At 44.1% G+C, this 15,626-nt stretch overlaps 1 protein-coding gene across 1 annotated transcript in view; it reads right to left on the bottom strand.

The window, feature by feature from the left end:
• The window catches only part of ext1b (exostosin glycosyltransferase 1b), a 53,715-nt gene that overhangs the window by 7,827 nt on the left and 30,262 nt on the right, over positions 1–15,626 (bottom strand). The window contains exons 3-7 of the mRNA XM_028964125.1: positions 7,410–7,503; positions 5,813–5,920; positions 5,590–5,709; positions 2,687–2,819; positions 2,264–2,382 (exon numbers count right to left, since the gene is read on the bottom strand). Of these exons, the coding sequence (XP_028819958.1) occupies positions 2,264–2,382; positions 2,687–2,819; positions 5,590–5,709; positions 5,813–5,920; positions 7,410–7,503 (574 nt within the window). The remainder of the gene's footprint in view (positions 1–2,263; positions 2,383–2,686; positions 2,820–5,589; positions 5,710–5,812; positions 5,921–7,409; positions 7,504–15,626) is intronic.

Here is a 15,626-nt window from a genome sequence, read left to right on the forward strand (position 1 = left end):
TGAGTTATTAACCTGGTTAACCTGGGCATACGGATCAGCATTTACTGAATGCAGCCCTCATGAAGGCAGTAATATTAAATATTAATGACCTAATGATTATTTAAAAAATAATATAATATTTAGTTTTTACACTGGAGAAACAAATTTTGAGTTAACAAAATTTGTGAGTTTCATCCAGGCCTATTTTTAATTCACACAAGTTCAGGTTTTAATGGCTGCACGACGAGGGGCTCACAATAATATCACCCTGATGCATCTCACAATGTCACATGACCAGCTGGCTGCTGACCAAGTTGCTTAGCAACAGTTTGATCAGAGATAAACCATTTCATCACATAAGTCTTTACTGGTCACACTAAGTAAACTCATTGCAATAGAATTGTACTAATACTAGTGCCTCTACAAATCAAACTGGGGGGGGGGCACTCTAGGTGCCGTGATTATTCATCTTTTTCAACCTTTATGAATTTATATTATTCAAATTTCCTGAAATGCACTTGTTTGTGGGGTTGTGTGAACCACCAGTGCCATCTGGCATCTGTAATTCAATGAAATGAAAAAAAAAAAAAAAAAAAACACATTTAAATGCTTGAACAACTGCTAAACAGTAATCTTACAACCTTTATGCGAAATTACAAGACTATTTTTGAGGTTATGGAAATATATTTCCATGCCTCTGAGTCCTTAGCATTTTGTTATTGTGCTGACATTTTTATATTTTGTCGTATTAAATTTTGTCGTATTTGTTCAATAAGTGCATGATGGCCCTGATTGTCACATGTGATACACATGGTGCACACAGTGAAATTTGTCCTCTGCATTTAACCCATCACCGTTTTGTGAGCAGTGGGCAGCCATGACAGGTGCCCGGGGAGCAGTGTGTGGGGACGGAGCTTTGCTCAGTGGCACCTCAGTGGCACCTTGGCAGATCGGGATTCGAACCGGCAACCTTCTGATTACGGGGCCGCTTCCTTAACCGCTAGGCCACCACTACTGGAAGTCAAGCTATGATGCAACCATGCAGTCATCAGGATACACTCCTTCTAGTTAAACGACATTAGTATACTAAATCCAATAATTTTGCTAACATTTTCCAATGTTAAATAATATAACAGTAATATATAGCATAATGTAATAATATATGCACAGCAGCAGCAAATATTTCCACCCCCCCAAAAAAAAACCTCAAAATCTAATTTTATCTCTGTAGGATCTCAGACTGCAGAAAAAAAAAAAAAAAAAGACTACATAGAACAAACTTCAACAAACTACACAGAAGCGAAACTTCTGAAGTTGAGAGGTGGGCTTGAGTGGCGTGATTCTTCATGGCCTGATGTAGGGGGATCCAGTGCTCGGCTCGTGGATTGCTCACATCGTTGTCACTGGAACCTTTTTTTTTTTTTTTTTTTTTTAAATAGAACCCAGGTTCACTTCTTTCCGACGCCCGAGAGAGGCGAGGAAATGAAAGACAGATGGTGTCTATTTGGTTCCCCCCGTTTGTTGTGAAGCTAAGGTGTGTGTGAATAGATCTGTGACTAAAGGACACACACACACACACACACACACACCTACACACAGTGAGAGGGAACACAGGAAAGCAGCAGGAGGGCCAGTCATGGGGAATGCTCTTCCCGAAATCAGTCTCTAAAGTCTCTACGTCGTTCTTTAAAACTCCTCCTTTCTGATTTATTTATACCGTCCTCCCCCACTTCCGTTCACAACACGGAGGATCTTGTTGATGAAACCAGGCGTCGGGCTTTTGTTGTTTCTCCTCTCCACTTCGCCTTTTCCCGGTCCTTCACTCTTTTCACACAAAGCAGAGCGCAAAAACACACCATTCAACTCCAGCCAGGAAACTAAAAAGGACTCTGGCTGATTTAGCAATCAAAAAGAAAACAGAACAGAAAAAAAAGCCTCTTTTCCATTACCTCCCACCGCGCCGAGTCGAAACAATCGGTAAATGTCCGCCTGCGAGTCCCAAACACGTTTCATGCAGACATATGGGACACATTCCAGCTCTCCCTGGCCCTGCTGCAGAGCGCAGAGGGACTCGATAAAAAAACGGCGAGCAGCAGCGCTGCGGAACACAGGCTACTGTTGTCTCCGCCGGGCAACCGATGCCATGGAAACGCAGGCGCCGTCCGCAGAGGCCCCGTCGCTCCATTTAAGTCCAGTGGGTTTTTAAGAACTGGTTCTTTCGGGGCAAAGCGAAGTAAAAAAAAAAAAAAAAAAAAAAAAAAAAAAAGGAAAAGGGACTCGGTACCTGAGCGCAGTACTGGGACTTGGCCACGGCAACCAGCAGCTTGAGGATGGGCTGGGACTGGGAGACCAGGGGAGTGACTGCGTGGATGACGGCAGTGAACTTGGCCCGTGGTTTGATACCTGTGATGGAGACAAAAGACAAAAAAAAAAAAAAAAAAATTGAACAAGTGAGGTCCTGTTCAATTCGAATTTTAATCAAATGAAAAGTTCTTAGGTTTATTAAGTTTGTTATGTTTTTTTCCCCCTCAGTTCATGTGCTTCAAAAACATCCTTTAGATACAGACCAGGATCCAATATTCATATAGTGACCACCCAAAAGTTCTCAGTGTTCTTGGACCCAACAGAAGGACATCAGCTCCCCAGCAAGAAAGGCTTGGGCTGCATTTCTATTGCAATGGAAGTTAATGACAAGACAGGTACTCACCCAGCCCGGCATAGTAGAAGGGGAAGTCTCCCAGGTACGAGGAGTACTGGGGCAGGGTGAAGAGAGCACCGGGGTGGCTGTTCCACATCAGGGTGCTCCTGGACTTGTGCCTGGACACCCGATCCTGGATGATCTGAAAAAGGTCAACCATCGACCATCAAGAGCCCTTCACAGAAATCATGATGGGGTCTTGGCCATTAACTTGCTGCTTTTTCACAAACCTCACTATGAAAGTTTACCTTGCAAGTTTTAAACCTTTACACCAAAATTACATCTTTGATTCAACATATGTATAATTTTGAATTAAAAGGTGAAATTTTGGCACATTTCTGTGTTTAACAAACTCAGATCAACAATTTATAGTGAGTCATATTAAGGCCATGCTGATGTTAGATTTTTAAGCTTTTGAGTTTGCATTGCACTGCTTGCCCATGTCATTGTGGCAAATTTCGATGATTCAACATGATAGAGGAAGTTGCTGTCATTTACACCTTCAAAAGAAAAAAAAATGGGGCAGTGGTGGCCTAGCGGTTAAGGAAGCAGCCCCGTAATCAGAAGGTTGGTTTTGAATCCCGAACCGCCAAGGTGCCACTGAGCAAAGCACCGTACCCACGCTGCTCCCCAAGCGCCTGTCATGGCCGCCCACTGCTGACCAAGGGTGATGGGTTAAATGCAGAGGACACATTTAGTTGCGTCACCATGTGCTGTGCTGCAGTGTTTCACAATGACCACTTCACTTTCACTACAAGACATCCAATCTGCACCAAACTTCATGTGATTGATAAGGGTCCCAGCCTGATGAACAGTATTAAACTGTTAAATTGAGACACGCAGCAGCCGAGGCACTGGAATATGGAAGCAATGCGGTTCACTGCCTAAAGCCTGCAAAGATCAAGCGTTGGGCCCTAAAAATGGAGCAGAGTAGGGCAAAAAAAAACAAAAAAGTAATGGTTTTATATGTTATCTGTTTTATTCCCCAGAGTCAGTCTGGCAATATTGGAAGAAATTGTGATAAGAATCTAAATCGATATGGAAAAGTATATAGTGATTTTTTTTTTGCCATATCGCCCAGCCGTGTTACATATAAATATAAACCCTTTTTTATTCTTTTTTTAATTAGATTGCTTAGCTGGGAGCAGGGGAGGTGTTGTGTATGAGACCCTTCGCGGCTGGAGGGGGTCTTTATAATGCTATTGACAAAGCAACAAAATTTCATGGTTACGATCAAGGATTAAAACTCTGGACGAGACTCCAGCTTCTCAAGCCTAAGGGTGGTCAATAAGAGTCATGCCAGAGTAATGCAGAGTCTTTGGCCTCTCGATAAAACCACCTGTCACTTTGAAAATGAAATCTTACGACTCGCTGAAAGCCCAGTTGTCTGAAGAAGAAAATAATGAAATGGGGGGGGGAAAAAAATAATTCTGCCAAAAACAACCACCAATGGCCTCTCCAGATATGCACTCGGTGCGGCAGTGGAGCCACCCCATTGGCTAACGTACTTTAATCACCTCGCAGGAAATGAACGAGGATCGGGATAAACACATGCCGGCTGCCTGGAAGCCAGGAAGATGGGCAGGGAAGAGAAACAACGAAGAATAGATCATCTCCGAAAGCATGTCGCCCGTCCAGCCGGCCTGTCTGATAGCAAAACTCATTTGCCGAGAAGCCACAGGATGCAGCGGTGAGCTCTCAGATGGTAGGAGATAAAACAGTTTGGGGAGAGGACGATAGATGCCCTATCGAGGGGTGAGATCTGCATCTGAGTGCAGACAGATCGGGGAATATGAATATGGTGCGGTTTATCAACACTGCCACCGAGTGATGATATTAAACGCATGAGATCACAATATTTTGACATTTCATATACATCATTTTTAAGACTGAATTAGACAGACATTTTGCATTTTACAATTGAATATAAGATCTAATCAGACAGCTCCATCTAGTGGTGTTTTCTTATATGAAACTAAATTCATTTATATCAAACTGAGCTACATTTATATAGCACCTTTAGTGCAAAGATTGCAAGTTGCTAAATGTAATGAAAGCTGAAACGAAGATTTGGTGACTAATAATTGATCAAATTCATATACTTGATCCTATAACTTGATTTATATTGTATACATTTTTGGGGTATTAAGTGCAGTGGAAGTGCTACATTGCAATCATCACTTGTGGTGGCATGTGGAAAAGTGCCATGTGTACGAGAGGCAGCCTTATATGCCCCTGACCACGGTATCCAGCTATTTCACCACCTCTGGGAAAATCTCAGAGGACATCTATGCACCTTCCGTATATTAGACATTAGACTATATTGCATATTGTTGGAGTTTTAATACAGTTGTGCTTGAGAGACGCCATTGACCGAAATCAAATTCCTCATATGCTTTTGCTCACATTCTTGGCCAACGTGATTGCCTTTCTGATTTACAGATCCATTCCTAAGGCCTATCAAGCTGCTGAATCAGCCTTCTTAATCACTGCCTCACGTGGCGCTTTGCCGAGGTTCTTCTCTGCATGAGCAGTAAGTTAAATCTTCCGCACTAAATGTCTGATTTCCTGCACTGCAACCCCGCGACCATCTGTCACTGAAAGTGCACTGGGACAAATGGCGCTGCACTTGGCATCTGCATTCAGCTTATAAATCTTAATTTACAGCAACAGTTGGCTCATGCAGGAACATGACATAAGAGGACAGGTTTCAGTCACTTCCTGCTTCCGTGTGTTTCAATGTAAACGTCCAAAAATGATCATCATTGAAAGCAGATTTGCAAAAATTACACACATCAAGGGACGCAAACAGGTTGTCATTATCACCTCGAGCGATGGCTCAAGCTATCAATTACAAGCCGGAGTCTCTGCCCGGCTTTAGCCCACTCTGTAAGGATGAACGTGGTGGTTACCTCCAGCGTGGTGAGAACGATCTTCTCCACGGAGGAGAAGTAGGCCTCCCACAGAAACTGAGTCTGCTGGCGCAGGGAAAGGATCTTATCCTGATGGATGGAGCGCACCGTCGAGGGGATCTGGGGAAAACGAGAGACGCGGAGAGAGCGTGAGTGGAGGGGAGGGTTTAAAAAAAACAGCGTGGGTGCGAGAGGGTGCTGAAAAAGGCAGAGAACAGGATACCTGAAGCAGGAGTCTTTCGTCCCCGATGATTGCCGCCGTGTTCCAGTCGATGACCTCTGAGAATGGCAGCTCCCAACCGTTACTGAGCATTACAGGGACACAGGCAGCCTACACAGACACACAAAGAGACAACAGAGAGACGTTTGACTAAATGTGTGTATTGCAGTCTTAGTGGGAACCAAATGTCCTGGACATGAATATTTTGTTGGTACCCCCAAAGGGAAAAATGCTAATTTTGAGAAGATTTAATTATAGATTTGTATAGGGTTGCTTTTAGGCCTAAATTTACATTTACAGCTTTTACCCCCTTATCCAGAGCACCTTACAATCAGTAGTTACAGGGACAGTTCCCCTTGGAGACGCTCAGGGTTAAGTGTCTTGCTCAGGGACACAATGGTAGAAAAATGGGGTTTGAACCTGGGTCTTCTGGTTCATATTGAAAGTGAAATGATTGTCATTGTGAAATGTGCCCTTTGCATTTAACCCATCACCCTTGGTGAGCAGTGGGAAGCCATGAAAGGCGCCCTGGGAGGAGTGTGGGACTGTCCTTTGCTCAGTGGCACCTGCACGTCTCGTGATTCGGGCCGGTATCCTAGCTAGCCCACCACTGCCTCTAAAAGGTAAGTGTCATACCCACTAGGCTACTACCACCCTATACCTGCAAAACAAACTTGGGTGATATTATCATAAAATTAGCAAGACACAGTGGTAGTAACCTGGGTCTTCTGGTTCATAGGTGAGTGTGTTACCCACTGGGCTTCCACCACCCATATTTAAATCCAGTCCGCACCAGTGTTGCCATATTTGTGGTGGTTTCTGCCCCAAACCTTCCAAAAATAGGCAAACGCACAAAACTGACAAAACAGTTTCATACGTATTTCATAGCAATTATTCTACACTCTTAAAGGCCCCCCATTATGAAATGTTTTTTGCATTTATATATCGGCCTTATTGGTCCCCTTATAATGTGTCTGAAGTATTTTTTCCAAAATCCAGCTTTGGTGTAGAATTACAGCCACCTTTATCCAGTCCCACAATGAGATTTCCCGAGGACGTGCCGTTTCAGTGTCTGCAGCTTTAAATGTTAATCAGGAGGAGCCTTCACCAACCACAATGTTTGTCGCAACCAGGAGGTTTTTCCCTGCAATAACCGAGCATCTACAATGCTTCGCACATTTGGAAGCCACGACGTTCAGTGGAGAATGTTTTAGGGAAGCGGTGAGCATGAGAAATGGGATGTAACCTTTCCCCTTATGATGTCATAAGAGGACAAATTCCAGAGCAGACCATCTGAGCTGCTGCTCTCTGAACAATGAAACAGAATGACAAAAGCACTCTTTAGACACATCGACATTTCTAGCCACTGCAGGAACATAGACAGGCTCGGGGAACTCGCACTAAATGAACTCTCAAAGTGAAATTTTCATAGCAGGGGCATCCTTGAAGCTCGACAAACAAATGTTCATGATATCTTGAATTGTCTCCAATCTGGGGCAGTGGCGGCCTAGCGGTTAAGGAAGCGGCCCCGTAATCAGAAGGTTGTTCAAATCTGTGAGTGAGTGGGTGGGTGGGTGGGTGGGTGGGTGGAAAGACTCACCTGCAACGCCTCCAGGAAGCGAAAGGAGCCGAGGCGTCGTCCACGGGGCACCAGGCAGAACGTGGAGTTGTGCAGCATTTCTCTGTAGTCGTATCTGCAGACACAGACACAGACACGTGTTACCTGCAAACTCACAGAAACGCCCGGCTTAACACACTCGTGGGGACTCACAAACACACGCGCACGTGCTCATTACATGCGATTACACCAACGGCACCACTCTCCCCTCCGCTTCTGCCCTCGCTCCAGCGAGGTGCCTGATTGCCATCCTAACACAACCGTCAAACTTAATGAGGTGCGAGAGACACCTGCTCCGAAGAGATATACTGTTCTGTTGTGTGTATGAGTGAGAGAGAGAGAGAGAGAGAGTCACACTTAATGATGAAAATGCAGCACTTTTATTAAAAAAGCTGCTACAATAAAAGGTGAATAAAACATTTAAATTTGATGTCTGAAGACACACAAACCACCTCTAAGCAACCTCGGAATATCACACACACACACACACACACACACACACACACACACACTTGTAGAAGACAGCGAGATGGAGCGTTCTCAGGCCACAAGGTTAAAAGAGTAGCAAATCAATCATCGGGCAGAAAATCATTGCACTGCTGCTACTGTCCATGAAAGGTGAAGGTTAAAGCACTCCTAACCACACACACACACACACACACCTGTGGTGATGTTCCTGCTGACACAGTACAGGGATTGTGTTAATGGGGCAGAATAGCAATGAAAACAAAAGAGAGGATGGCTCATAAAAACCACACACACACACACACACACACACACACACACACAGACCATCTATTGGAGTGTGTAAGAACCCAGGAGTACAGCCACCTTTACTTGTTCTCCATTTCTCCATCCCTCCCGCTGATTTAATATCCTCTTACAGCTCAGACGCCAGCCCACTAACCTCTGCACGCTGAGGAAGCCCAGCGTGGAGAAGAGTGTGTGTGTGTTTGTGTGTGGTGTGTACCTGCAGGTTGTTTCCTCCTCTATATTAAGGCAGCTGTGGTCCGCAATTAAAACTACAGAAAAGATTAAAAATAAAGGAAGGAGTCACGCGACCATCACGTGAACCTCCCATCGAAACAGGCTTCAGATCTCCATCTCCATGACAACAGCACGTACACACCCACACCGGGCGCTGGAGACCCTTTAATGAGGAGAAGTTTTTGGAAATGACTTGTTTAATACAGATTAATAAATAAAATTTATTTGTGGCGAGAGAGGTGGAGTGGGGGTGGTTATTCCAGGATCGGAGCCAAGATCGTCATCTGAGCTGACTCACCGCGGGACGTAAAACGGCACAATGCAAACACTTCCCCGTGGACTGCGGGTGACACACGCACAGGAAACCGCAAATTAACCTTCTTACACACACACACACACACACCCAGACAGAGCAGAGATCCATCCAAACAGTCATACATCAAGGCAAGCCGATGCATGTCACCCGGGGGTTTTACTGTACAATGACACTAGGACTGTATTAGAAGAAATACAAACTAATCCCAAATAGCACTTAAACAAGGGTCTTAAAATACACAAAACCAACTGAATATAAACCACTGCAATAGACGCACCTCATGACATTTTCAACTTTGTTCAAAAAGGCGCAAAATTGCCCACTTTTTAATATTTATTATTCTATTAGCCGGCTGATAAATTATTATACAGTCACTGATTTAAGGGATTGTTTATAGCAGAGATCGAACTCCAGTTGGTTAATATGCCAGGAAAAAAAGAGGGGTGAGCATATAATCCGTATTCTCATATTGATTTTATGTTGGCCACAATGTAAAAAGGGCACACAATTTACGAAAAAAACTTTTAATGCTTTGTTTCAGAAGGGCATCTCTTGCATATTGTTTGTGCCCGCAACCACAATCATAAAAGTAAAATTCTGAGATGACAGGAAAATCAGGGGCAAAAGAGACTAGCGTATGTAGAGAAATTCCTTAAAACTCTCTCGACGTTCAACACCAAGTGACTTATTAGTGTCGTCCCAAATGGTCAACATGTACCATGTCCATGAGCAGTCCCTCTGTCAAATAAAAAAACCCACGGCAACATTGGGGAGCCTTCAAACTCACAACCGGTGATCTGGGAAGCCACGCCACTAACCGCTGTGCCAAGTAGCCCAAGACCGCTTCTTCTAGTCCAAAATATTGGTTTCATACTAGCGTTTTCTCAACCAAACTGGCAACGTTGGTGGGCGACTTGAAGCGACATCTCTCCTCCAGTTAACTGCAGTTGACAAGAAGAGTCAAGACCCCAAAATCCGCTGAAGTGCAGACTTGGAGACCACCACGGCGCCATGCTGCCATTTGGGAACCCGGCCACAGTTTCATCAGTGGTGACGCTGCTGGAACCGTTTATGCTTCTGAGCGAGGACGACGGAAGCAGAGGTGTGCCACCAGGCAACAGGAGAGATCCAGCTTTGATCCCAATCTCCTCTGGATTTTGCGCGTGTCCTCATATGTATGTAAATCCCTCCTGACAAACCCCAATGTGTTTGTGTGTGTGTGTCCTTCCCCAATGTGTGTGTGAAGAACAAGGGGTTTGAAGTGACTCATTCCATATGCTAGCCCAGTCCATAGAGCAGTGTATGAATTCGCTTCAGCCCTCTGTGCCAAAAGCCACACACACACACACACACACACACACACATACATATATACTCTCATAGCTCTAATCACGCTCCAAACACACACACACACACACACACAAAGTACTCAGACAAAGCCTCTAATACAGCATGACTGGCTTCATCATTAAATCTTTTCAATTTGTTCCCTTTATTTCTAATCTCTGGAACGAGACCGATCCAGATCTAATTTGTCCAATAAAAAAAAAAAAAAAAAAAGTATGAATGAACGATGGTGCTCTAGCCCGTCATCTCTGGTGCAGGGAGTATCAAAAACGCCCAATGAACCCAGTGCCTCTCCTGATTGGCTGTCAGTGCCCCGGGGATCAGACTGACCCGTCTGATCCCTCCTTTCAGACTAGAGCTGAGCCCACCAGATGTGCTTCTTCCAGTAGAGTTCTCATCCAGATGGTCTCCTAGCTGCCGGTGTGTGTGTGTGTGTGTGTGTGTGTGCGTGTGTGTGCGCGTGTGTAAGTGGGAGTCATTTGGACATGTCAGCACAAGCTTCCCAGTTCCCTTTTAAGTGCTCTTGTGTACGTGACATTTATGGAGCATTCGCTTTTATCCGTTAACCAAGGAGACATCACAACCAGGATGTAAAACCACTTCACATGTGCCAGTCAAACTAACAAAAAAAAACGCTAATGGCTCACAACTCACAAACAAATTGCTGATATTTGTGTGGCCTAAAATATACTCCTTAAAAGCTCTTTTTTTTTTTTTTTTTAACTCATCCTCATTGTCTAATCTAAAGGATCCGCAGATTTAAAAAAAATTGCACTTCAGAAAGTGCAGTTACTCTTTTCACACGTATGTGTGTGTGTGTGTGTGTGTGTGTGTGTGTGTATGTATGTATTTGTCAGAAGGATCTTCAAAATCACTCAGCCTGAATTTTACAGAATTTAACCATTTCTATCGTAGGGTTCAGGGTCAGTGCCCCGGCATTCTCTGTACCCAATAATAATGGCTCCATACATGGCTCAGACGGAAAGGCCACCACGAAAAATCTTCAGACCTCAGATCGAGGTCACCGTGCCCGGTAGCAAACTCACCGATCAACTAGATGACCTGCAGGGTCATGGGTTCAAATACCACATAATGTCACTCTGCCCCCGCTCCTTTGACCCCACGTTGCTCCAGGGAGACTGTGCCTCTAATCAGTCACCGCATCAGAGCGCCTGCTAAAACGAAGCCATGTCTGGACTGCGGAAGGAACACTGAACTCCCTGAGTTGCTAGAGAGTACTATAATTCATGAAATTATCTTTTTTAAAGCATCATAATAATAAGCATAAACATAATATTCTAAAAAAAAAAAAGGTTTTTAATGTTTTTCTGGATCAAGTGACAAACATAAATATCTAAAATAGAAACATAACTATTATAGATTATAATGATATTCCTAGTAAACTTTAACTGCTGATTATAAATTATAAATATTATGTTTTCTTGTGTAATGTATAGGCCATATCACAAACACTTCATTTAAAACAATCCGCCACTACCCAGAATCCTCTCCCCTTTGAGGGGGTCCTGTTATCTGCATAAACGCAGCGGGTGCAGAGGACACCCCGCCGACCATCATTGGCCCGGGGGGGGCGGCATGCAGCAGCGGGCCAAGCAAACCGACAAAACGTGAAAAGCAAGCGTCCGAAGTGAAGTTGGGGGACGCTCTGTTCGCATGACAGTGAGAGGAAAAAAATAAAAAAATGTATATATATCTCACAGGCCGCTATTACAACAGTCAAATAAAACCGAAACTACTCAAGCATCGCTAAGCACATAAAAATGCAAAAGCCTTCAAAAAATGCCCAGTTAAATGGTGACATGGAGTGTGTTTCTGAGATTGAAATTAGTCACATCGCAGGCATGTTTTAATATACATGCATTACAACGTCTATCTGCATCCATATGAGCTCCCATACTTCGACAGTAGAGGAGTGGCGGCCACAGAGAAAGAAGAAAGGAGGAAAGGTGGAAAGTCAGTGGACTCGATACTTGCGACTGGAGGAAAGCAGTGCCAGAAAGGGGGAGCCCATGACCCCATCTGCTGCGCAGACGACCCCAAAGGAGAACAAAGCCACAAAATTAACTCATTTGTTTGCAAAATTATTCTAATTTATTCCATTTCACAACTAAAATACCCCACCACACAATATGCAAAAGTATATACACTGCAAACATAAATAAGACAGACTGACGGACACAGGAGGACATCGGACACCATCTCTACTGGCACTTTTACTCTCTTGATCCGCTCCAGTTCACATTACAGCGGAGGAGGTTTCCTGCAGGAATAAGGGAAACCTAAAAAAGGGTCTGTGGTTACTGGCACCTGAAACGCTTGTCACTCCCGGGAGAGGGACAGCCTTTAGCAGATTCCACAGATGACAAAAAGAGTCCCAAAAGCAAACCAAAAATGCTACCAGGGTCTCATTCATCACGTCAATTCGGGGGCAGTGAACAGAGCGCACCCTGTGAAAAATATCAAAGCAATGCATGAATTTATGTTAATATAACGTTGTAGGGTTGTGTCCCCACCAAAAAAATTTATCGTTTTGTTGCGTAATCATCTACCCATAATAATAAGGTTGCCAGTTCGAATCCCAAGGTGTCACTGAGCAAAATCACCGTCCCCACACACTGCTCCCCGGGCAGCCGGTCATGGCTGCCCACTCACTAAGCGTGAGTACACGTTTCATTGTGTCACCGTGCGCTGTTCTGCAGTGTTTCACAATGACGATCACTTTCTCTCAAAAAGATATATTGTGCAAGATGCCCAAAATGTGCAAAATGCAACACAATTTATCACACATTGCAAAAAAAAAAAAAAAAAAAAAAAGTTATAGTTATTAACAGAGCAATAACTTGGGCTAAAAAGTTATGAGACCCTCAACCACCTGTTGTAGTGAATAAATATTAAAATGTGTGACGTGTGGAATAAATAAAAATAAATAAACAAACAATAATCCCCCTCGAGGAGGTGCTGCAGCAGGAGATACCAGCGCCAATCTTAACCGAGCCTTGAGTGTATTACTCCTTAATTAAACCACAAGTAGGACAGTCAGTCCGACTGTAAACAAGAGGCCATTTGAGAGATCCTCCATCTGTGGATGTTCAAAGCCAGGGCTGTGAGCGGGCCCGACACCCGATACAGGCGTGGCCCTAATGTCCCCGGCTCGAGTTACACGTCTTAAAAAGGGAGGGGCGTGGACGGGGTCAGGTCACCGTTGCACTGGTAGAGACCCCATGCACTTGTATGACTATGAGTGTGTGTGTGGAAAAGATCTCAGGTTCCTAAATCTTCTAAGCCTTCAGAGCGGCATGGGGATAGGGGGCTGTCACCTCAGGAAGAACAGCTGTCCAAGGGTTCTCTACCAGCACACACACACCCTTCAACCAGCCAGAACCTCATTCGGACAAAGCTCAATGTCTGCTAGAAACTCATTGCACAGTCTTAGGATCCAAAAGGTCAGGCAAACGCTCAGCTGGAGAAGGAAGAAAAAAAAAAAAAAAAAAAAACTTCCCTCCACACCTCCCCTCCCATCCAACAATTCCATCCACACATCTCTCTCTCTCTCTCTCTCTCTGCAGAGCTTAGGCACGTCAGAGTGTCGGAATGCTGCCAGAGGAAGAGCCCAGAGCCCGCTAGGCACCAGCGGAGAAAAGTCAGATTCATCTCTAGATGCTTTCTTCCTCGTTGCTCCTTACAGCTCTGAACCTATAGTGGTTTTTCCATTTTTCTTTTGGAAAAAGGTGCAAGAGGAGGAAAACGATCACATGAGATGAAGGAAGGGGAAAGTGAGAAGAAAAGCGACTGGCGTGAACGGTACCGACAGAGGAAAACCTTATAATCAACGGCACTTACACATCAAGCCTCGGTCAGTACATGCCATTTTACGGGACTCGAATTAAAAAGGGAGCCAACTGGGACACTCATTAAGAACCCACAACAAGGCTTTGGCAAAGTGGAGAAGTATTTCAAACAGGAATCGTTGGAACAATTATTTTCCTCTCCCATTGCCATTGTTTGTTTGAATAACCCGACATTTGAGAGACCAATAAGAGCAGAGAATGCGTTCTAAAGAGGAACCAAGATGATGCTTTCTTCACCCATGTCAAGGACAAACATGAACTTTGATGGCCCACCAATGCTCACTAGTAAATTAATATTGGTCCAATCTCATCTAGTTCAGACAGTCTGAATGAATCCAGGGTTACCACCCTCGGGGCAAACTATTCCATGCTTCCAATAAGTCTTTTCTCAAAAGAACTAAACATTCCTTCATCTAGATAGCATTTACACCTATCATAATCTCATTTACCTGGGTCATGTCACCCCTTAGTCTCATTAAGTTCAGCAATCCCCTGCTCTTAGCTCATCCACCTAAGGCCAGGACTTCTAAAGGAGCAATGTCCTGAACACACTAAATCACAGTAAAAAAAAAAAAAAAAAGAAAAAAGGGAAAATTACAATAATCTTTCCATTTTTTTTCTAAAGGGAAGGTGGGTGAGTTCTGTTTTATGTTATGTTCCTGTTTTGTTACGACAACCCTCGATTTACACCTCAGAATCCCATTTGCCTCCTTTACTGCTACCAACTCACCTCACAGGAGCAGGACATGGAAGAGTCACACCAACACACACCTTGATCTTTCTCCTCGGTCCATCGTTTGCGTAAATTGGTAATAGTAATGGTCCAAGAAGCGAAGCCTAAGGCACTCCAGCTATACACACAGGCTCATTGTGACACTACTGGCTTGGTGGTGAAGGTTTAACATGTGATTGGCTGGGAAAAGACTGGTTCAAACGAAAGACTCAGATTGAGATTAGTCCGTTTTAAGAAGAGAGCAGACCAATGAAAGAGAGGGGGCTGCGATGGGGAGGTGAGGAGTAGGCATAGCGATGTGAATAGAGCCAGGTGTTTGTGAATTTGTGTATGTGTGTGTGTGTGTGTGTAAAGGGTAATGACAAGGACACAGTATTTATTTAAAAAAAAAAAAAAAATTTCCCCGTTGCTCCAGACAAGACAAGAAGCAGTGGTGCAGACAGTCAAGAACACAGCACGTCTAAACACACACAAAGCAAAGAAAAAAATTCCTTCACTCAAACGCTGGCCAAGGACGGAACCATGTCACCTCACATTCTTTCGTAAATGTAGATTCTAATCCGCAACGCAGCCATGACTTCAGTGTTTGAGAATCCATGACTCTTAAGACCACGGTCAGTCACACAAGCTACCAGTGATGGGGAAGGGGGGGGAAGGAGAGAAAGAGAGCGAGACTGTGTCTAGAAGCACCTTTCTTTGACATTATACATACACACACACACACACACACACACACATCATTCCATCTGTTGACACACCTGCACCGTTCACCAATGATGCACATGCCTTGAGTATGAGCCCCACACACACACACGCACACACACAAAAATCTGTCTCTTCAGTTCTCCCTCAGTCCCAGTCTCTCCTTCCCTTCATAACATTACCAGTTATAATAAATTAGTTTTCGCTTAAAAATGCAACTTTTTGATGCTCTATTTTATTAAACC

The sequence above is a fragment of the Denticeps clupeoides genome, chromosome 20 (assembly GCF_900700375.1).
Source record: "Denticeps clupeoides chromosome 20, fDenClu1.1, whole genome shotgun sequence".
NCBI classification, from domain to species: Eukaryota; Metazoa; Chordata; class Actinopteri; order Clupeiformes; family Denticipitidae; genus Denticeps; species Denticeps clupeoides.